The sequence below is a fragment of the Lacerta agilis genome, chromosome 6 (genome assembly GCF_009819535.1).
Source record: "Lacerta agilis isolate rLacAgi1 chromosome 6, rLacAgi1.pri, whole genome shotgun sequence".
In the NCBI taxonomy this organism is placed as follows: Eukaryota; Metazoa; Chordata; class Lepidosauria; order Squamata; family Lacertidae; genus Lacerta; species Lacerta agilis.
In genome coordinates this window covers 50,219,791-50,244,447 of record NC_046317.1, presented here as the reverse complement: position 1 = coordinate 50,244,447, position 24,657 = coordinate 50,219,791, and the positions used below count along the sequence as shown (strand labels likewise).

The window sequence follows — 24,657 nt, the reverse complement described above, 5'->3', positions numbered from 1 at the left end:
TACTTTTGCTTGTGAAATGTAATGGGCTCACTAACCACCCCATGTTCTGTATTTATATTATTACCAATATATTACCCAGTGATATAACTCCAGGCTGTGGCCCTCCAAGCTTCTTTCTCTAGCCCTTGGAATTCTCCCCAGGCCATACCATTCCCTGCCACTGTTTCACACCTGAAGTATTTTGGCTGCCTGGAAGGTGCTCTGGACCTCTGACAATACCTGTTGCTTGTCTGGATGGAGGACAGAGATGGGTGTGTATAGAAACTAGCCTACTGTACAAAGATAAAATTCATCTATAATTAAAAAAATAAATAAATAAAAAAGATAAAAGATAAAATTCATACCGTTCAACTGTCTTGATTCAAGCAGGACATCCCGGAATTACAGAAGCCATCTCAGCTTCTGATTGCATCTGATTGCATCTGTCCCGGTTTTTTGTCCAACACAATGGCATCTGAGTCAGTTGGCCTGCAGCAGAGCACAGGACCAAAAGGTGCTCATTTTTTGGTCTCACACTCTTGCATGAATGAGCTGGTTTCCACAAGAGCTCAGGACCAGAAGACGCTGGTTTTGGGCCACACACTCTGACGTGAATCAGCTGGCTCACAACAGAGCAAAATGATCATCCCAATTTTGATGTTGGCATAAAAACCTGCATCCATTCACTTTTGCCTCTTGGCCCTCAGAAAGTTGATGAGAAGGGAATGTGGACCTGAAAAAGATTTCCCACCCCTATTATAACATCTACTAGAAGATGTGAATAAAACCATCTTCTTCACAGCCGGAAGCCCTAGTAAGCTTCGTTCATCCACTACATATACTTCAAAAGAAGAGGGACCTTGGAGATTAAGAGTTTGTTTTTTTTCTGCTGATGTTACTACTAGCTGGACAAGGGTCTGGAAAATGCAACCTCCCCCCTAGCTGCTAAATAATCAGGGAACCATATCTCCACTTGGCTCCCACAGGAATCAATTTCCTTCCCTCCGGGCAAAACAACAGACAGACTGGTTTTAAAAGCATTAGATTTGGGGGATGCTATTCCTTCATCACTTGTTCTGCTGAATCACGGCACCATCAAATTCCGCTCTTTAGAAAATGGCTAGATCAAAAGAGGTTATTTACATGTAAGGAAATAGAGAATGTCCGTAATGTGGATTGGGGGCTGCTTCATCTGTTATGAAGTTCTGGCCTGGAAAATGTGAGGTGTACAAATTACTATAAATCTTATGCACATATAATAAATGCTAGTTTCTGCCATATTTATCCATGTGCATGCTCTGGGAAGTTGTAACTGGGCTGCTTGGTGTAGTTTTATGAATCTGGACAACTGCTTGGCATAATTTAGTACAAGGCAGCCATACTATTCTGTGACGCAAAAAGGCTACCTTTCTAGGTTTCTCCTACACCAAGATGTTAATGACAGTATGAGCTGTTCAGCAATGGAACAGCCTCAGAAGGTGTTGGGTCCTCCTTCACTGGAGGTCTTAAAGCAGAGGCTGGGTGGCCAGATATCAAGGATGCTACAGTAGTGGATTTCCTACATTAGCAAGGTGCTGGACCACAGAGGCGGAGAAAGATGGGGGCAGTGGAGGCGGTGCGCCCTGGGTGCCATCCTTGAAGGGGGGTGACAAAATCCTGGTCAGGCCCAATCGCGGCCGCACTGGATTGCATCCCCTGGCCTGGCCGCCAGGCCAGAGTGCACTCCCTGGCTGGGCCCAATCCCCTGCCCCCTGGGTCAGGAGTTGTGTGGGCAGCGCACCCTTACCCCACACTCCTGCCTGAAGGAGGGAGGCAGCCAGGTAGGCAGGCAGGCAGGCAGAGGAGAGGGGAGGATGGGAGGGAGGCATGCAAGCAAAAATGGAGGGGGTGGGAATGGGTGCCGCACGCCCCATCCCATCCCTCCCTATGGGCGGTTCGCCCTGCCCCATGGGCAGTTTGCACCACCCCAGATTCTGGAGAGGCTTCCTTCGCCACTACTGGACCAAAAGACCTTTGAGATCCTATCCAATGCTTAATCAACAGTGATGGGCATTTGCTAATCCAAATATTTGACTGGGTGCAACCTCCGCCTGTTTGGGTTAGGGATGGAAAACTAGAGTCCACTATATATGAAAGGGGTAGGGTGGGCTGATTAGCAGTAGTTTGAGGTTAATTTGCAACTTGCTAATAGAGTTAAATGGGAGAGGTTAGCTTTAGAATGCCAAGATGCTGATGTTACTATGAATTGGGTGTTGTTTGTGTCCTTGCATCTGCATACTTTTAAAACCAACTCAAGTGATACATCTGTACGTACAAAGACCCTTCACATTTCCAGCACTCTCCAAAGGAAGAGGGGTTACCTAGAATTGCCCATTTCTCTGAAAGTGGAAGCATGAAATGATATGATGTTTATGTTTATGTTTGTGTGTATGTGTGTGTGTGTGTGTATGTGTATGTGTGTGTGTGTGTGTGTATATATATATATATATATATATATATATATATATATATATATAGAGAGAGAGAGAGAGAGAGAGAGAGAGAGAGAGAGAGAGAGAGAGAGAGAGAGAGAGAGAGCAGCCTGCCTTTGGATTTGAATTATATGCACCTGAACAGCTGAGATTGCAAACCCACCTATTTTCATGACTATTAGAAATACTTCCTCCAGGTGAGTCAACTAGGTTTGGTCTGAAATTTGACCCTACTATAAAAGCCTGTTGTTGACAAAGCCCATTTGAGTAACTGGACAATGCCACTCCTGCACATCCACTGACTCATTCAGCCTCCATAATTCCTGAGTGGAATTATACATTATGATGAAGCCTTCAAACTCTGCTTGCTTGCTTGTCAGTAAATCAATCAGAAAGTTCTGACAAAGCTGTAAACTATAAGAGAGAACTGAAGAATGAGTAGAACTTCGCAGTATCGCCTATAAAATTGAGCATTTAGTGAATTTTGTTTACAGGTTCATGACACTTCCTTTTAACAAAATGCCTTGAGGGTAACATATATTTCAAATGGCACCTTTAATCCCAGAGGATTTAAAAGTACTTGGTATCATTCTTCAATCATCACTGAAATGCAATTTGATTAGAATGTTCAAAGAGATTTCCATATATATATGGAAGGCTAACATCACACTGCAAAAAAGCCACAAGCATGAATCCTGAGAGCATTCAACAAATATCCTGCTGTGGGATTCAATTCATTACGGCAATTGCAGCTGCTTCCAGGTACGAAGCTTCTTCGGACATGTAAACCATGGTTTAGTATATTACTTGGGGCTGAGCTCCTTGGAAAACTGACATCAGTTGCCGATGGACAACACTGAACCACCTAAACGTTTCTGATTCCAACCTGTTTGGTACTCTCAGGATCACAACTTGAAGTAAACCCACAAAACAAACGTACATGTATGGAAGGGATACATCAGAATGAGCTGTGACCACGCTAAGTTTTTTTGGAGACACTTCTGTGAGATGCACTCAATGTGGATCTAGGAAACAGATTACAGTACCCACAGATAAAACAAAATAAAAATAAAAAAATTCCTTCCAGTAGCACCTTAGAGACCAACTAAGTTTGTTCTTGGTATGAGCTTTCTTATGCATGTACACAAAAAGTGTGCATGCACACGAAAGCTCATACAATACCAAGAACAAACTTGGTCTCTAAGGTGCTACTGGAAGGCATTTTTTAATTTTTGTTTCGACTATGGCAGACCAACACGGCTACCTACCTGTACCCACAGATAGTAAGTAATCCATGTTTGTCTTATAACTCTTAGAAGGCAGACTGCACACTGTTTAAAATTTAATTCTGGATTTGAAGCACCTCAATGCTTGCAAAATTTCCATAGATCTCTAAGACACATGTAAGAGGAGAAGGTGTGGCAAAGTGCATGACTCCCACATGTATTTGAAACTTACCAAGGGAGAGTCATGCAAGTTCCCTTTTGCACACAATTCTGTGAAATAGTGCTTTTCATTGCTTATCAGAATGTGTAAAACAGCTCTGAAGGTTCCTTAAATCTAAGCAGCAGAAAGTGGCACTGAGATTTTAAAGTGCTTCCAGACAGTACTTCATTTGGCTAAATCAGGCACAATGAATACTGAATCAGTGCACCTGCATCCAACAAGCCACATGTGGCAGGGGTGAATCCTGCCCCATTCTGGCTGACTGGTTAAGTCCAGATAAGACAGCAGGATCAGTACAACTGGCACTATGCAAACCAGGCATAGGCAAACTTGGCCCTCCAGATGTTTTGGGATTACAACTCCCATCATCCCTGACCAATGGTCCTGTTAGCTAGGGATGATGGGAGTTGTGGTCCCAAAAGATCTGGAGGGCCGAGTTTGCCTATGCCTGGTGCAGACTATCAACTCTAAAACCCTATATTTTAAAGACTACAGTTGCTGGGGCATGATGTGTTTTGGATGCAGCCTTAGGTATGAATGGATGCTGAAATATACTTGGAGTCACATAGTGATTTCATGCTCTTTATTGCAGCTCGTAAAACAGTGAGTGAATTTCCCCCCCAAACCTCTGGCTTTATATACATTATTTACACAATGAGTCCCATGACTCCCATCTGATTGGTTGATTCTGCTTCCCTCCTGCAGGCCAATCAGTTGTTCCATTCTAGGATTCTACCGGCCTAATAGGCTGATTAACTTCCTCCTGGGGTCTGATTGGACTGCTCCTGCAGGCCAATCAGGTTGTTGCATTCTAGGATCCTACCTGCCTATTGTTCTAGGATCCAAGCTTAGTACATAACAGATGCTTAGAGAAAATCAAGAACTGGCAACTCATTTACTTGAATTCTGTTGATTGTGTCTACAGTCACATCTATACTACAAAGTTAAAGCAGTCTGGAAAATGGCAAGTGTCTCCCAAGGAACCCTGGGAATTATGGTTTTATCAGTGTGATTTCTCTGGCAAAGATCCCTAGTCCACCTCTGGGAGAACTACCATTCACAGGGTTCTTTGAGGGGAAGCAAAAGTTAAATTGTCTACTGCTTCTGATAAAGAGGTTGCTCCAACAGCAACAAGCAGCACAAAAAGGTCATTATCACCTTTCAGCTACTAGAACAAAACTGACAGCTTGCCTGTTTACATTATAGTTCAGCTGAGCTGTTCCTGAAGAGCAGCTAATCCATTTTGTAGCTCATTTCTTAAATCTGTTTTATGGTTTGTTCCAAACACAATATGAGAAATGTACCCATGAATCACCAAAGAACCTGGCACCTTTTCCTCAGATTAAATTTTAAACCTTTTCTCTGGATCATGTTAAATGATAGTTAGTGCTTCCATCAGTTTATGATGTACCAGTCAAGGACAGAGATATTAAAGCAAGGCTGAAAGCTATATCATGATCACAAAGTCCTAGAGAAAAGGAAGAATTTTAATAAATGTCCATTATGAACAGAAATGTGTTCTCAGCCAGTTAAAACCATCTTATAATAATAATAATAAAATCTTTATTACGGTCCAGAGACCCAACAATTCATTATAAAACAGTACACAGTTTTGACAGCCCGCCTTCAGGTTATATAAGCATTATGTACAGACTTAGGAAGAGAGATCTCAAAACCATCTTATGAGAACTTCCAATAATTTCATTAACATCCCCTCAATTAGGGACAGGATCAGAAGAAATTCGCACTCTGCAAAAATGATGAGTACGAGTCACCTGTCAATGGTTCTATCATATTTAAAAAGAACTTGGGAATCCAGTCTCACTCCCAAGGAAATACACATATTTGGCCAGTAAATATATGGCTTCCTAGGACCATTCCACCTCAGTACCAGCTAGAGTACTGTGCTCACAGTGACCACCAAGTTCACAGTGAAGCATTCATCTGCTTGCTTCAACATAACCACAAATTAGGGCTTGCAACATTCCTTTGCTCAGTTCACTTTCTAAAGGCTTGCAATGACATGGTACGGACATGGTGAATCAGCATGGTGAGCCATACTTGTGGTGAATCAGGCAGGCAACTGCTTCACCACAAATTTGGGAAATATCTCAAGCACCACAAATGTAGTTTTGAACAAGGCGGAAGTGCTGAATGAATTGCTCCTGATTCCACATCTGGATCTAGTGCCGGATTTAGGTATAAGCTAAACAAGCTATAACTTAGGACCCCACTCTCTTGGGGGGCCCCAAAAAATTAAAGGGGAAAAACCTGGATGTACATTTCCAAAGTATAAGATAAAAAAACCCAAATACACTAAAACCTACATACAGCAAGTGTTTTGTGTTGTGTATGCTCCTATTTGTTATGTGCAAATGGCTTTAGATACCTATTAGGTCCATAAATTACCATATAGCATATATTCAACACAAAAAACAGCGACAGTTTGTTGTTGACAAAGGACAGCTGGACATATAAAGTAGCTTAGGGCCTCATCAAACCTAAATCCAGCCCAGTTTGGATCTCACAAGGTTTTAGTATTTGGGGAATGAGGCGTGCAAGAATTGTATCTCTTCACAAAAGTAATACGGGCCTCTGTGTGATGAACTTTCTTGACCTAAGTACAGTCATTTCATCCAATGCCAAGAAGAAACACCAGTGGTTTCAGTGACTAAAGTCTAATTATTGCCAGAATATTGGGAGGTTGATGACGATGAGAGCCAGTTCACCACTATTCTGAGTGGAACAGGAACCACCTATGCTGAAACCAAGTAAACCCATAACAATACATAATTTTTAAACTATGAAGTATTGTAAGGCGTCTCCTTGGTTTCACCATATTTGGTAATAATCATAGGGTTCCTCCTCCTCTCAAAATAGTAGACACTGACTCACCTATAGCTTAAATAGAAACAGAAATAGAATATTTCAGGCTGAGAAATTTTGGTGGCATCCGTCTGTCTCAAGAGAAAATGGAGTGTGCTTCTGGGGGCAAAGTCCGACCACTGTGTTAGCAGCATTGAAGTGACCTCCTTGGGTCACAAGCCTGGGCAGTGTGTATGGAGGTCCTGGGCTGCCCGGATGACAATACCCCCACCCCCACCCCAGCCTCACTGACATAGTTCAGAGGAAAGCAGAGCAATACATTTGGCACCAGCTTGGCTGCATGAGTTGCCAGAAGGAGGCATACCGGGCATACAAGACCCCATCCAGCCATCTTAGGGATTCCACTCCATATTTGTGTAGGATGTCCCACAAGGCAGCAGAGGTGTAGGATAAGAGTTTTCCTTCTCCTAGATGGGCTACTTTACCAGGTTGACAAGCCCCATCTGCCCCTCACTTCCCTCTACAGCTTGTGCAGAAACCACCTTCTTGACTCTAGGGCTGCCTTATTTCAAAAAAGTTAAAATCCAGACAATTTGGCAAAGTTGTTGAGCTTTTTTCTACACTTCTGACATTTAAGCAATTTCTGCCAGGACACTGTTTTCAACGGCCAAATCCTGGCTATGTCCGTGAAATTTTGGACATATGGCAACCCTATGTTAGACCCATTATTGGTCTCATCTGCACAATCTGCTGGAGCCTGTCCTTGCATGTAGGGGAAGTCCCTAACTGTTTGAGACTCATCCGCTACCCTCACCTGGTTTAGCTGGCCAGTCGAAACTGTTCCCAGGGTGTGGCTGCTGTTGCATGCTGATGGCTTCTAGGAAGCACAGGAGAATGCCGAGTGCAGGGTGTGATGAAAAAGTTGGTTTTGCTGGACCGGTTGGATCAAAAAATGTTTCTTTTGTTTTGTTTTTCCCTGCCAGCAAATGGTTAATGAATGGCAGCCTCTGATTGGCCATGGTTCCAGGAGGGAGAGTTTAAAAGGACAGGATTTGAGAGAGGGTTAGGTAGAATGAGGGACCCAGGTGGCACTGTGGGTTAAACCACAGAGTCTAGGGCTTGCTGATCAGAAGGTCGGCGGTTCGAATCCCTGCGATGGGGCGAGCTCCCGTTGCTCGGTCCCAGCTCCTGCCCACCTAGCAGTTCAAAAGCACGTCAAAGTGCAAGTAGATAAATAGGGACCGCTCCAGCAGGAAGGTAAACGGCGTTTCCGTGCGCTGCTCTGGTTCGCCAGAAGCAGCTTTGTCATGCTGGCCACATGACCCGGAAGCTGTCTGCGGACAAACGCCAGCTCCCTTGGCCTATAGAGCGAGATGAGCACCGTAACCCCAGAGTCGGACACGACTGGACCTGATGGTCAGGGGTCCCTTTACCTTTACCTTTAGGTAGAATGAGGTTGGGTGAGTGGGTTGGAATAGAGGTTGGAGAGGTCTGGAGACAGGTTGAGGTATAAAGAGTGAATGGGAGAAAGAGTTGGTTCTGGGAAAAACAACTCCCACTTGGAGCGTATTGTGAAGGCAGAGTGTTGTGTCCTGTAGGAGGAATAGACCGGAATTTAACTGGGAGGCAGAGGTTGAGCCAGGAGACGTAGGAGCTGGAAAGGAACAGCCTACTTGGGACTCAAATCTAGTCTGGAGGGGAGATTCTTCTAAGGAAAAGAAACTCCCAAACCCAGTGAAAGGAAGGGGGTGTGGAGAGCCCTTGGGTCTATTGCTTAAGGTACCTCAGGAGCAGGATTGTTAAAGGGGGAGGATAACTGAAAGAAAGTATCACCGTATAAAGGAACCAAACCTATAACGCAAAAACAACTGAGGACGAATTAAAGTGTAATTGTACTGTATGCCTGAAGTAACCTAAGTTTAATCCATTTGTGTTACATGCTATCTTGCCTTAAATAAATCTTATTTAAAGAAAACCTGTCTGAGACTCCAACTTACTAAATATCCCCTCACAAAGGTCCCCCGCAGGATACTTTGGGTTAGAATTTTAAGAGGAAAGGAAAAGAAACCTCCTGGTAAAAGGTTGTTCAGTGAGGTGGGGGCAAATTCTCTAAGTGAGAGCGGGCCCAACGGCGCGAGAGGAAAAAGTGACAGCGCGCTTGTCACATATGGTGGAGACCAAAGGAAGACAAACTACACAAGAAGGAGCACAACAGGTACCCCAGCAGAGGTACTACTCAGTTTAGTCATAACCCGTAAACCTGTCTGTGGACAAACACCAGCTCCCTCAGCCTGAAAGAGGAGATGAGCACAGCACCCCATAGTCAAATTTGACTGGACTTAAACCATCTAGAGGTCCTTTATCTTTACCTTATCTTCCCTAACACCTCATACACCCCATATATAACAAATATAGAAAAGAATATTCCATAATTCCTTAAATTCTTATTATTGAGCCTGGTGTCTAACTGAAGAAACCATGTACAATATTGAGGAAAATCCTCTGAGGCACAATAATCAAAATAGGTAGCAGTAGTAGCCAGAGACTTTTGCATATATCTTGGAGACAAGTGATAGCACCTAAGATGATTAGCCCACAAACTATGTGCTTTTGTGAAATAGACACATTAGCCATATTCTGGATGCCAGCCATACTTACGCTGCAAAGCTAAGGGCAAAGCAACTGCAGATCCTGAAAAGTAATCAATAAAACCTGTACAAAAATAGGAGGCCTAACTGCTCTATATTGCAATCCCCTGGGAGTCAACATGTATGAAGAAGGCTTTGTCGTCTGGCAGGTTTGCAGGGTGTGGGTTTCCTCTCATAGAATTCCCAGATTAGCAGGGGCCTTGGGCTGCCAGAACTATTCCGGCTCAATTCTCACAGCCTGTGGTTATAAATGCCAAGGAGTGGCCTACAGTTCACCTCTTACAAGAGGCTGAAGGTATAAAGAGAGCAGCAAGATCCATTTCCTAGTCCAAATCCACACTCTGAAACAGAGGCAGGAACAAAGGTTTTCAGGTTTTAGAGCTAGGAAAGATCTCTGTCTGTGACTCTGGAAGCTAGCTGCCAATCAAGAGTTGAATAATAGAAAGCCCCTCCAGACTAGTGTTTTATTGTTTTATTCTGCAATCTGTTCTTGACTCAATAATGGTGCATTTATGGTGAATTTGTTCTTAGTTTGTTCCATGTTGCATCTCTAATGCTGCCACATTATTGCTGTCTGGAGGGGCTATACTGAAACAAAAATGGGAAAAGGATAAACCAGAACATTTGTGGTATATATACGGTAATTACGGATTTCACCAGGAAGTTATGGGATATGTGTGTGACCATCCAACATTTTTGCACACACAAAGAGTATTGAATTTGGGATTGTGTATGACCACCTTGATATCCTCATGAGCAAGAATTATCATGAATGCGTAATGAAAAGGTCTGGAGGGACCCAGAGTACATTGAAGTACAAGATCTCAGCTGCCTGACCCAAAATGTTACAATACTAGAAATGATGGAATAAGCGGAACTGGAGAGAATTTGCCTTCCCTAATGGTCCTCAAAAGTTTCTCTCTGAACATGTGAATGCCAAATATTTGGTAGATATTCAACTTGGCATCACCTCGAAGAAACAGTAAGCAAGAGAATGCATAGGTCAAAAAACTCAGATTTTGTTTGATGTTGAGGTCAATATCTAATCTATGTTGAGTTCCCATACATAGTTCATCCTTCAGCTTGTCCTGTGCCTAGAAAGCACAGATCCAAGTGGTTTTCTGTTTGCCCCACTGATTTCCCTGGGGAAACCAGCTCTTTAACACTGTATCAGAGTAAACATCAGTCCACGGACAACCCGATTGACATTTGTTCTGATTCAGCAGTTAGTATTGGGTTTTCCAAGGGGAAAGTGGTGAGACAAGCAGAAGTCTGAATGAGCCTTCTGTGTTTCATGAAGCCTCAAGAGATGTCTCGCTTTGTCATGCGTGACATTAAAAGCACACACACAAAAAGATATGAATTCACAGGAAAACTTTAATGAGGAGGTGGAAGAGCAGTTCATCAACCTGAAATATATACTACGAACACATCTGGTGGATTTGTAAGGGGAGCAAAGGGGAAAGTGGGCAACAGAAAGAAAGAAAGAAAGAAAGAAAGAAAGAAAGAAAGAAAGAAAGAAAGAAAGAAAGAAATTTGTACAAATAACAATCCTTAGTAGACCATCTTCCTCCCAGCAAGCGAAGTGGAGAAGGGTGCAGTTGGCAGACTCAAAGTGACTCTGACGGCGTTTCCTCAGTGTACATTCTAACAAGGGGGGAAAGAAAGAAAAATGTTACAAAGTCATACCAACGATCACTCTGGAGTTCCATTGTCACTGATATCCTACATTTGAATTCTGCTTTCTCCTTCAAAGTGGTGTTGTGGGCTCACAGTCATCCTGAAGAATATTTGAGAATACTTGTCAAAAGCAGAGCCAGCTCTAAGTTTGAAAGGCCCCCTGGTAAAGGGCTCCTTGGTGATCCCTTCCTCTGTCAGTGGTAGGTCTCCTTCAGTGTTGGTGAGCTCTAGAAACAGCAACCATGGTGGGCAGCAGTAGCAGTACTTCAAACAGTGCTGTTGGGGATGGAAGCTGCCATTTTGATTTCCAAAACATACCCAATTGCTGTGGGGCATTGTGGGAAACTTAAATGGTGGCTCTCAGTCCCAGCCACCTGGTGTTGATCAGAGCACCAGCCAAAAAGAGGGTGAGCATCAGTAGCTGCCCAGATGCCTGAGGATGCCATGTGCTAATGCCAGACCATGTTCACCCAGACAGTTTTATAGCCTAGCAGTGATTTAAACTAAGGTTTTCTACACACTAGCCACTGTTCCACACTGGTCCTTTATCTTACCCTACCTCTTCTTCCTGCTAATGCAGACATATAAAATGATGCTCCATTGATTAATAGCCAAGAAAAAAATCAAGGAGCTCAGTCCATTGTCCTGATTGCTGATTGAAAGAAAACCCCGGAGAATTCAGCATCCATGAAGATCAGGGCATGACCCTTTCAGGGATTCAATTTACCACCTGCAAGTAAAGTTGTTGCCTACATTCAATGTTACAGTCGATGAGGTTGGGGTTGTTGACTTTCCCCCTCCCCAACAAAGGTTATTTGTCTGCACCGGCTGTATTGCATCCTTGCTGGCATGGCAATGAAGTAGTGCTCAGAAGCTGCAACTGTTGGATTTCTGCCCATTATGTAGCAGTTAAAAGCTCAGAGCCTCTGTCAGGAGGGTTTGCCTGTGAGTACCATGATCCTGTCATTCTCACTAGAGAACTAGAAGAGGGGTGCCCTCTCTTTCACTGTTTCAGCAAAAAAAGACAATTCTATAGCACTTTAAAAACAAAAAGTTGGGAAAGTTGGAAAGTGCTATGAGCTTCCATTCCCGCCCAGACTATATTAGCATCTACAACACCTTAGGGTGCTCCAGACTTCCAGCATAATTTCTTCCTGGGCCTCTGAGTGCCGTCTCACAGTCACCAGCCACTTCTCCATCTTCATTTTCAGGAAGCCTGGATTGCATGGGGGCAGGGAGAGACAAAGTTAGATTAGAAGTGTTGCTAGCACTGATTGAACCTTGTAAAATCTTGACTGTTCTCATTTTACCAGTTAGGCCTAAAGTAGAGAAAGCTGGGGAAATTCTACAAGCTACAAATAGCCAGTGGCGGTGACCCAAAAACTGATATTGCAACCATCAGTTGCCTTAAACGTCTCATAAAGACATCTTCCTGCCTAAGTTTTCCTGGACCCTTAAGATTGGATCCTGTTTCTATTTGCTTGAATCTCCAAAATGCCCGCTTTTACACATTTTTATATTACCATTTTATTGATTTTGTGTTGTATTTTTGTTTTCATGATATTATTTAGTTTTTATGTTGTACACCACTCAGGGATTTTTTAAATAAAATATTAAGTTGTTTATAAATGCTCTTATTTAAATAAACAAACACGACTGCCCTAAAGTCATAGCTTGGGTCAGTCTCAGAATCTGAATAGCCATTCTCGTTCCTTTCTCTAAAATCTGAATGCTATAAATAAAATAGCTTGTACAAAGTATACCTAGCAAAAGTCAGTCTTAGAGTTCCAACTATCACTGGCTTTATTTTAAAAACAACAAGAAGTTTATAACAGATTAAACTTCATGTTCAGCTTTCAAATGAACTTACTGCACTGCTCTCTAAAGGACAACTGTTATACTATTATGCATTGCCCTCAAAAGGATCCAGCACAGTACCTTATCAGTAGGTAGTTCAATGCTCATTAAAACAGAGATGTAATGAGAGTTCAAGGTAATCATCTGCTCATCACATCTGTAGCACTTCTAGAGGCCAATTAAAGGCAGATTAAAGTTTATCCGGGTGATCAGTGATCAGTTGTTGTTGTTGTTGTTCTTAAATCTCTATACCACTATTTATCCAATGATCACAGTGATCCAACCATATTTTTTTAACTGCACAAAAGGTGGACCCCAAGTTTGTGAGAGGATCATCTGTTTGCTTTTTAACAGAAACAGCATTTATGAATTCTACTGCTGGTGTAGATCAATGTTATACTTAAAAGGAAATAGTTTTTAAAGATTTACAAAATGTAAGTCATTGCTATGGGTAAGAGGAGGGTGGTGAAACCTTTAATTTTAATACATATGGGATAGTTTTAATTTAAATTATTGGGGGGGAGCGGAATTCCTACAGAAGCAGTGCTTTTGAATAGGTCAACTGGATCCTCAGCAATAACTGTGCATATTCTATATAAGAAAATAAATTTAGGAAGGTCAGAGGGTGTCTTATTAAGTCCTTTACTTTTTCTGCGGTTCTATAATATATCATGGATAGCCAGCCTTTGGCACAGGTGTTATAAGCAGCACAAATAAGAGAGGTTTATGGCTGTAGCATATTAATTTTGAGCCTCATTCTTGCTCCCCACCCCTTGCTACACAGCCATCTGCTCCCTGTTCCCCAGCTCAGCAGACTCACACAAAGGCACAGGATGATGAATATGGAATGTGTACCTACTAGGGTGGCACTCTCTAAGACTTTGGACTTGACCTATGGCATGTTTGTCAAAAAGATTTGCCACCACCAGGGCTGGTTTTTACTAAAATACTTTTCACATTCATACACATTTACACTTAAATAATCAACACCAACAAATTGCAGATTTAAAATGTTGTTGTTGTTGTTCAGTCGTTCAGTCGTGTCCGACTCTTCGTGACCCCATGGACCAGAGCACGCCAGGCACGCCTATCCTTCACTGCCTCTCGCAGTTTGGCCAAACTCATGTTAGTAGCTTCGAGAACACTGTCCAACCATCTCATCCTCTGTCGTCCCCTTCTCCTTGTGCCCTCCATCTTTCCCAACATCAGGGTCTTTTCCAGGGAGTCTTCTCTTCTCATGAGGTGGCCAAAGTACTGGAGCCTCAACTTCAGGATCTGTCCTTCCAGTGAGCACTCAGGGCTGATTACTTTGAGAATGGATAGGTTTGATCTTCTTGCAGTCCATGGGACTCTCAAGAGTCTCCTCCAGCACCATAATTCAAAAGCATCAATTCTACGGCGATCAGCCTTCTTTATGGTCCAGCTCTCACTTCCGTACATTACTACTGGGAAAACCATAGCTTTAACTATACGGACCTTTGTCGGCAAGGTGATGTCTCTGCTTTTTAAGATGCTGCCTAGGTTTGTCATTGCTTTTCTCCCAAGAAGCAGGCGTCTTCTAATTTCGTGACTGCTGTCACCATCTGCAGTGATCATGGAACCCAAGAAAGTGAAATCTCTCACTGCCTCCATTTCTTCCCCTTCTATTTGCCAGGAGGTGATGGGACCAGTGGCCATGATCTTAGTTTTTTTGATGTTGAGCTTCAGACCATATTTTGCGCTCTCCTCTTTCACCCTCATTAAAAGGTTCTTTAATTCCTCCTCACTTTCTGCCATCAAGGTAGTATCATCAGCGTATCTGAGGTTGTTGATATTTTTTCCGGCAATCTTAATTCCGGTTTGGGATTCATCCAGTCCAGCCTTTCGCATGATGAATTCTGCATATAAGTTAAATAAGCAGGGGGACAATATACAGCCTTGTCGTACTCCTTTCCCAATTTTGAACCAATTAGTTGTTCCATATCCAGTTCTAACTGTAGCTTCTTGTCCCACATAGAGATTTCTCAGAAGACAAATGAGGTGATCCGGCACTCCCATTTCTTTAAGAACTTGCCATAGTTTGCTGTGGTCGACACAGTCAAATGCTTTTGCGTAGTCAATTTAAAATGTACAATCGTATATATCTAATTATAATCCTTACAGCAGATTAAGAAAGAGTAAGTATTTTTAAATACATCAGTAAATTAAAGACTCTGTATCAGGGTAATTCACTATAAATTCTCCATTCCAAATTATTGCCCCTTAAACCAGGGTGTTTTCTTTTAACCCAAGTACTGTACAGTATTCCATTTTAATGACTTTACAGCCACAATTGGATACACACTTTAGCCAGGTGAATTATTTCTAAATTGGACATTGACATCTAGTGGTCACATGTGGTACTATCCAAAGTTGTTCCCAGCACTCCACCTGACGATTCATTTTCATTTATCGACTCCAGTTGGCTTAGTGAAGAGCTGAAGAACCCTCTTTAGAGTATAAATCTGGTGGTCCATCATTGTTCTAGCTGGAACCTCTGCTTAGGGGCCAGAGGCACCCCACAATCTTTTGTCACTTATTCTCATTTGTTACATTCTACATTTCAACATCACTTTGCACAAATTTTGGTATTTGGGGAACAACTACTCAATGTTTCAGAATCTGGGGGATGAAGAGCACCACAAAAAACTTACCCACAAGCACTGGCAACTGCAGAGGAATTTGACAGGGTGACATGAGCTTTGGGCGTTGCAATTCCATAAACCATTAGATCCAATGTAGCATCATCTTCAACAACTGGTTGTACTGGAATATCCTGAAGATAGATAGATAGATAGATAGATAGATAGATAGATAGAAAACGTATTCAGAAGATGTGGCCAGATAAAATGGAATTTAGTTTTAATTATCCAATTATAGCAAGGTTTCTGAAATTGCATAAATACCTATATTATATTATATTATATTATATTATATTATATTATATTATATTATATTATATTATATTATATTATAATTTCACAAGTGGACCAAGAATGTAATTTCGATTTTGAACAATTATTGATGTTTGAAGTCTGATTCTATTGGGACTGCATGAGTGCAGTTCAATTTTATTGATATTAGTCATGGACTGTTGCAAAAATGAAATGACCCAAAACTTACAAGATTAAAACAGAAAGAAACAAAGCATCTGACAGATGCCTGCACACTGACTTGGGAAGAAGGAAGGAAATCCTTTGCACACTGACTTGGGAAGAAGCTGCATCAAAATTGGTGAGAAATATTTCTAAATAAACATGCTTAGAATTATTCTGCATGTTTCTGCAGAAGACCACTGTATGTATGTTTAGTAAGTATGTTTAGGATTGCAGCCTAACCACAGCAACCATATGCACCTATTATGCTGAGGAAGAAGATGTACCACTGCTATGCCAGAAAAATGGCCACCAATATATGCTACATGTGTTCAACCCAGGAGGGGAGGGGGAAGTAAACAGCCAGAAAATATAAAACAGGCTAAAAAAAGCAGACACACACCCTGTGTGGGTGCACTGGTGGGAGTACCAGATTGGCTCCACCAAAGTGCTGAATTAATACAGTCCCCCCCTTCCCCTTGTCCCCCCCACTTCCAGTAAGATTCAACAACTCCACTACCAGAAGACCAGGTATGTGGTGGTTTACCTGTGGGAAATCTGAGGCAAGATACCCATGTACTGGAAGTTGTCCCCAGTTCCATTCACCCCACAGGGGCATGTTAAGGTACAAAAATAGTCTACTGCTGTAGAAGATTAGACTTCAGTAATACAGTCCTGGACACTTGGTGGTGATACAGATACAGATACAGATGACAAGGACAAAGTATCTCTGTTGCTCCAGACTCCGACTCACAGACAGGCTCACTGACTGACTAATGAGTTGACATGCCTGGGTCACAGCCATAACAACCGGCTTTGCTGACCTTGCACCTGTTTGCTTATCTCATACACAAGGTGATATGTGCCCATGAAGGAAATTAACCCTTTCCTCCTTGCCCAGTTCCTCTGAGTAGACCTGGTTAGGCTTGTGCTAAGTCTTGTGGGCTGTTATATGAAACGTCCCCTTTCCCTCTGATTGGAAAGCCAATGCGCCAAGCAACAGAATAGTTAAAATTATGACTAATTATGGTAACTGGCTATTACTTACTGTAATGCTGCTGCAATACCCAGCTATGTAAGCACTCCCAATCATTAGGCACTAACAGTGTTGAGGGCAATGTATATGGTGCGAAAAGATGCTTATGAAGCCATTTCCATGTGGCTGCGAAACACGTTACTAAAAATAGGCATGATTAAGCCCTTTGCACAAGCACTTGCTTATCTGTGTGGTAAGGATTGAAAGAGAAACATGTGCAAAAGCCATTGCTATAGCTGCAGCTACTTGATGTTTTATGGGCAGAGGCGTTGTGCTGGTACAGTGGTTAAGAAAACAGGCAGTTGGGAAATCCCCCGTCTTCACCTCAGCTCTGAGGTGGCCTTAGGCATGCTACTGTCTTTCAGATCTTGCCCTCCACACCCACAATACAAGGGCAAAAAGGTTGCCCTACTTTTCAGCGTTATTGTAAGCTGACTGAGATAATGTATACAAAGCTATTTGAACGCTAAAAAGTGTTTATTGTCATGTGATGCTGGCATGTAACAGCTGACTCACGGGCAGAAACTGACAGAATAGATTTTCCAAGCATGGTGATGGTAGCAATGAGAAATAGCTTACACTCTTGATTTTTGCTTGGACTGAAACGTGTCCAGGGCATTGTGGGAAAAGTAAAATAAGGGATGTCACCAGTGGCGGACTTTGGGCTTTCAAATTTCAGTGGCGCCCAGTGCAACACCAAAATTTGGCACATGCACCCTGTGGCTCTCACCTTCTCTTCTAAGTCATTGTTGTGGCATCCCCTCCAGTGCCCTCTCAGTTCAGCGCCCAGTGTGGGCAAACCAGTCGCGCTCCTAAACCTGCCACTGATGGCAACCGAATTGCAGTTACCAGAGCACTGCTCTTGAGGAGGCCCAAGGAAGACAGAGTAGCACGCAGCTACTCAAGGAAGTCAGATGCTGATGTTAGGCAGGGCCGTCTTTAGCAGATGTGGCGCCAGGGTGGAAATATCCGCCCAGCGCCCCCAAATTACCATGGATAGTCTTGGGGTGGCTGTAGCTGCGCACTGCCAGCCATTGGGGGTGCAAATCTCCCCCATGCTACTGCGGGAGAGCGATCCCCACAGAGGCTTGGGAGTGAAGTTGTGTCCCTCCCAAGCCTCCTCAGGAGGAGAGCGATACCCGTAGAGCCTTGGGAGGGAAGCTGCATGCCCACCAGCCATATGGTTGGTGGGGCACAGCTGGCAGGTGTGCAGGGAAAGGGGAGGCTGCCGGCAAAGCCACACAGCTCCCCCACTCGCTGGGGCACCCCTGAGAGGCCGGCACCCTGGCACAACACACCACTAAACCCTATGGGAAAGACGGCTCTGGTGTTAGGTCTCTTAGTTTTTTAGGACACTCGGCTGCTGATATGTCAACAACAACAACTTTAAAATGAGTCTCCAGTGTGAAACTAGAATTTCAGTTAATGCTGAGCTAATCAGCGTATTTGATTGTATTTGTTTAGGACTCAGTCTGAATCAAGGTCTCCCTTCCAATATGGGTGTTAAATTAGCACTGCTAAAATGAGGTCACTGGGATTACATCCATACATTTGGGCTCTGCATAGAAATGTCACATGCTGTACATTTCTTGCATTTCATGGTCTTTTAAGTCCACTGTTAATCTGTTTGTGTGTGTCCCCCCCCCCATAACCAGGTATATATCTGCCAACAAATAATAGCACTTAATGCAGCTGAAGGGCTATGACTGCTGGCCCTGAATTATTTTGCCATACCCTATTTCAAGGGTTTCTTAAGTATCTCTAAGATGTCTGCTGTTATAATTTAACATTTATTGAGCACCACAAGATCACAGGCATGACAACTGTCCCTATTTGGAGACAGTTTCTTGATGGAGGAGCCACCACTTGTAATATCAAGACTCCTTGATATTTTCTATTTGCAAGTCTTGTTGCTTGCCATTTTGCTGATTATTGTCTTGATTTCTACTAGATCTACTGATTCCTACTGCTGTGTTGCTCCTTTTTCATTCTTAATATTTTCACTGGATGATAATAGCTATTGTGAGCCAGCTTGTGGGCTGATGGATGAAAAGGTGGGTTGTTATATTTAAACAAATAAAAAAAATATATGTGGCACTGGCAGCTAGCATAGATACTCTCAAATCCCACTTATATTTTGATTTTTAAGCAAAGCAAATCTACATTGCGTTGGGAGGGATGTGATCAGGGGGATTCTAGAGGCCAGCTCACAATGTAATTTTGTTACCTTCACTCTTCTAATGGAAATCACATATTTATCCTTGCTTACGATATAAAAATGCCACTTGCACAGAGGGAGGGGGGGGGGAAACCCAGCAACAACTCCCTGTTGCATATTTACCACTTTAGAAGCAGGAAGCCACCGGCGCTGCTTGTACATATTGAGGAGTCTGTTCCATGGAGAGAGGTCTGCTTTTGGAGGTTCTTCTTGTACATCTTCTGTTTAAAAGAAAAGCCACGTCACCAACTCATGAAGTCTCTCCATATACCAGGGTGGGTTGTAATGACCTCTAAATCCAGCAGCAATTCAGCCGCAGAGCTTGAGGCTGCACAGGCACCAGCTAAGGAGTCAGGTCAAGGAGCAGGGCTCTGAACTGGCTGCTGCAGATTAGGAGACCACTATGCTTGAGGCTGTGAGACAGGAGTCTCCAGGAGAATCTCTTAGTCTACTAAAGCCTGTAGGGTCAGGGCCCAAATCCTCACAGCCACCTTCCCCTGAGTCTGAGAAAACAAATGCCTCCCATAGTACCTCTCCAGATCAGTGGTGTAAGATAAGATACATTACACTGGGGTGGGGTGGGGGTTGTTGTGGTGGGTTCTTACTGTTGTTGAAGTTAATTTTTTGTATCTTTATTTTGGATCTTTATGATTACTTTTGTTATCCTTTAGTTATTTAACTTTTGATATGTTGTAAGCCACCTTGGGCATTGTTTTAACTTAGGAAAGGCAGCATACATATAGAATGATTGATTGATTGACTGATTGATTGAATTTCCCCACAAGTGAGGAGAGCCTGGAGGAGGTAGTCTGGAGACATAAAACCAGGCATAGGCAAACTCAGCCCTCCATATGTTTTGGGACTACAATTCCCATCATCCCTGACCACTGGTCTTGTTAGGGATCATGGGAGTTGTAGTTCCAAAACATCTGGAGGGCCGAGTTTGCCTACGCCTGCATAAAAGGCTTCAGCCTACTCCCAAACTTTGTCAGTGAAATCTTCTCACTCAGAGATATCTGGACACCTGCAATATTTGACCCACTTAGTCACCTTGCTGCTTTCACTGTGGGATCTGTTATTGGACCAGCTTCTACTGGTGTGAATACAGCCTCTGCACAATATAATTCAATGGAATCGCCTAATAAGAACTGCAGCTGTAGCTCTTACCCATCTTTAATGGGCCATCTGACGTAATACTGGGTGTTCCTGATTGCAAGGTTTGCCTCCTGCTTGCTTGAAATACACGTCTCAAACCTCAAACATCTGGTATTGAATAGGATGAAAACAATCAAGTCATGGCAGCTTGGGGGGGGGGGTACAGCAACTGCCATATGGGTGAGTGGGAATCTTCTTCCAGCCCTCACCTTTCAGTAGATGCTCTCTTTCCTCTTCAACGCTACAGCCTTTAACATCAGTCATGGATCCAGCAGACATGGCAACTCCATCATCTGCACATAGGACCTGGGGAAATTCATCCCTAAAGTCAAACACACAATTATTGCATAGAAGAAGGGGACCCCCACATTGGTGCTTCATTCCTCACTTTTTCTCTTGCCACCCTAATATCTACACCCAAACTCCACATCTTTATCAGCTGCGATAACTGCTACATTGCCACAGACAGGTGGATTTATTGTAGTGAATAAAAGCAATGATGTTGATGGGGATTAAAATTTTAAAAGAGAATTTCCTGGGATGAGGCCTGTCTCTAAGTCAAGCCCTTTAGTTGACTGCATGAACAAAGCCTTCAGTCTGTATCTAAAAGACCCAGGTAGTTAGTCTCCATGATAATCTGTGGTTTATAGTAATAACAGATTATGGAAACCTCTTCACATGGAAATATTGCATTAAGAATTATTCATGGTAGCACTGCTTATGCAAATACTTCTACTTAAAATTGAATTATTAACTGTTAATGATTATTCATTATATACGGATGAGAAGTTTTAAGTGTAACTACAGGACTGCAAATTTTGTTCTCAAAAATCCAGACACCTCCTGCCGAGTGCTTCTGAGCATGTTCAGAACTCCATTTTAAATGTGTTGGAGGCGGAGAATGTGCAAAGTGTTTTTTTTTTTGTAACAGGAATGCTCCTTTTACTGTCCAAAGGCCTCACTTTCAGCCTTGTCTCCATAGGATTTGAGCAACCTGGAAGAAGGTAGCAGGCAATTGCTCAGCTGAGAGGAAGAGTGTTGAGCTCATCTGCAAGGCAGCAAAAGCAGATCTCCATCTAACAGCAGAGTGCACATGCATTCATATTATTGTGCCTGCAGACACACAGATGTGCTAAATCAAGTTCTGCTGCATTTTTTCTGACTTTGCATCCTCTGCTGTTGGCAGCCAGTCTAAATGATAACAAGTCAGGCTTGTGAAATTCTGGTTGGCTGCCAACTGTAGTAACTCTTCCTTCCACATGCATTTTCATGGTTAACATCTCATACAGTGAACTTCAGTTAGCAAGGCAAAGCCCCACATATCTCAACTCAGTGTGTGATAATCAACCTCATGGAAAGTTTAACACAAAATTAAGTGTTTGGCCTTTTGAAGCCAAGAACAGCCGGAACAGTCAATGAGCAATTCCATTCCTAATTAGTACCCATGTAATACAGAAGCCAGTTAACACAAGTGGTTTTTGTGAAGGGCTTTGCAATATTTGCCCATCTATTTCATAGCTGTCAACCTTTCCCCTTTTTTGCAGGAAATTCCCTTATTATAGCATTGGGAAACAGCAGGGATGGTTGACAGCTATGTATATAGCAGTGGGGAACAGCAGGGAGGGTTGACAGCTATGATCTATTTTCCCACATTCCTGTATGGGAAGCAATCTGAATGGATGTTAATCCTATTAGAAATAACCAAGTTTTACTCAAAGTGGATTTTAGTCATGTTCATTAATTCCAATGGGTCTACTCTGAGAAAAACGTAGCTGAATACCACCCTGAGAGTTTTCAACACTGTTCTGTGTGCTGAGACTTGGCCTCAGCATTGGTGACACTCACTTTCCCACCGTCTCCCTGTCATCAGATTCTTCTTCCTTCTCTCCCGTGACAGGAACTTTCTCACATGGGTCCTTGGCCATGCCACTTATCATGGGGTCAGCAAAGCCACCTGAGTCTCCCATCTCCATCCTAGCGGAGTGAAATGAAGTGGGCAGTTTGTTCTCTTTCGTAGGGGTAGTGTCTCCCAGGCTTATTTCCTTCAGCAACGATAGCTCTTCAGGGCAGCTGCCCATCAACCCCCCACAGATCTCATTGGGAGAAGTATTGGTGGCATCAGGCTCTTTGCCCGGCAAGGTTGCTTCAAGGCCCTTATCGGGCAGAGGAGACTCCAGGAGTTCACTCTTGGCGTTATCTTCGTCTTTCGCCTTGGTTCTCTGCCCCTCCTGCGTGACATGCCTGCTGCTCCCAAAGAGGTTTCTGAAGAACTGGAGCACCCAGGGCCTGTTGGAAACAGAGGAGGCTGTGAGAGTATCCATTGGTTTTTGGACTTCTGCAGGCTAACTTTGGAAGCTGCTCTGGCACCCAAAAGTGGCTGCTCGTCTCAACAGATTGGAATCAGAGCTTCAAACTGAAAAACCAACTGCTCAGAATCTTCTGAGGATTCTAGAATTCTTGGAGGGGGTGGAGCCACAAGAGAGATCACCTAGTGGCTTTGCAATCCGGAGTTCACCTTTTGCTCTCCTGGCTCAGATAACAACAACTAATTAACAGATTAAAAGATGGCCAGGAATGGAATAAGAGCTCTTTGGGGATATCTGTGCAGGTCTACAGCTCCAAATATCATTATTATCTGTAATAATTCTCAGGGCACTGGGCCCAAGTTATAACTCTCAGAGCAGAAAAATGCTACAATAAGGGAAAGGTGGTTCAATGGAAACAGAGGAACCTGCCTTATACCAGATGAGGCTATTTGTCCATCTAGCCTAATAGTGTCTGTTCTTACTGGCAGTGGCTCGCGCTGACTGTGAGTACAGATGCTATGCATGTTAAATTATGCTGAGCGTGTGTGTGTTTTGCAAAGTTCAACATGCTTCGATCCATTTCCATTTTTGTAGCCAAGACCAAACAGTGCTGGGTATCAATAGTTTGTCTCCTATGCAAAACAATAACACAACTCACACTTTCAGCTAGGACAGGAATAATTTATAATTGAGTTTTCTGGAAAAAGTGCATTAGAATCATAGAATCATAGAGTTGGAAGAGACCACAAGGGCCATCCAGTCCAACCCCCTGCCAAGCAGGAAACACCATCAAAGCATTCCTGACAGATGGCTGTCAAGCCTCTGCTTAAAGACCTCCAAAGAAGGAGACTCCACCACACTCCTTGGCAGCAAATTCCACTGTCAAACAGCTCTTACTGTCAGGAAGTTCTTCCTAATGTTTAGGTGGAATCTTCTTTCTTGTAGTTTGAATCCATTGCCCCGTGTCCGCTTCTCTGGAGCAGCAGAGAAGCGGACACAGGGCAATGGATTCAAACTACAAGAAAGAAGATTCCACCTAAACATGGCCTTTCGTCTAGTGAGTTTTTCGTCTTGTGAGGTACCACTGTAGCAGTTCTTTTTAACTGGTATATTTTGCTCTAGGAGGCTTAGTTTGGTCAGAATCGAGTATACACTTCTAGAGTTACCGTAATACTATGCTAAATACAATACTACTGTTAAATAAGCCATCATAGCTGCTAGAGGGCTGTGAAAATTTGTGTCCCAGTCTTTTTAGATTCACCTATACAGTGGTACCTTGGTTTTTTAATAGCTTATTTCATGAACAACTTGGAATTCAAACACTGGAAACTCAGAAGTAGGTGTTCAGGTTTGTGAACTTTGCCTCGGAAGTCGAACATGCTCCATTTCGAGTCCTGAGCTTCCATTTTTACTGTTGTGCTGCTAATTTGCGTCCCCCATTGTAACTGCAGTGTTCGGAGGAGAGCTCCGCAGCCCAGCTGGTTTGAGGAGGGAAAGAGAGAGAGGGGGCTGCTGGGGGGGGGGAGAGAAAGGGCTGGCTTGTGGGGAGAAAGAGAGCTGTGCGCTCACCCACCCTGCACCCATCCCCTGGCCCCTCAGGGGAAGCAGCCTACTTGAAGTTGAACATGCCTGATTTACAATGCTGTTTTATTTATTTTATAGTACAGTACATTGATTATTGTTTTTGTTTTATGGCTCGATGGTCTCGTTAGATAGTAAAATTCATGTTAAATTGCTGTTTTAGGGGTTGTTTTAAAAAGTCTGGAACGGATGAATCCATTTTGCATTACTTTCTATGGGAAAGAATGCTTTGGTTTTGGAACGCTTTGGTTTTGGAATCGACTTCTGGAATGGATTAAGTTTGAGAACCAAGGTACCACTGTATTGGCATTATTTTCAGTTCTCCTACCCTACTATTATGC

The 24,657-nt window shown here is 43.1% G+C and overlaps 1 protein-coding gene across 1 annotated transcript; it reads right to left on the bottom strand.

Annotated features, from left to right (window-relative positions):
• Window positions 1-10,729: 10,729 nt before the first annotated feature.
• Window positions 10,730-23,037, bottom strand: LOC117048589. Its single transcript, XM_033152603.1, has 6 exons — window positions 22,275-23,037; window positions 20,639-20,751; window positions 19,398-19,495; window positions 15,580-15,701; window positions 12,170-12,266; window positions 10,730-11,017 (listed from the first exon to the last, which is right to left on the bottom strand). The coding sequence occupies exons 1-6, from the start codon at window positions 22,748-22,750 to the stop codon at window positions 11,006-11,008; spliced, it is 918 nt and encodes a 305-aa protein (XP_033008494.1). The 5' UTR covers window positions 22,751-23,037; the 3' UTR covers window positions 10,730-11,005.
• Window positions 23,038-24,657: the final 1,620 nt, after the last annotated feature.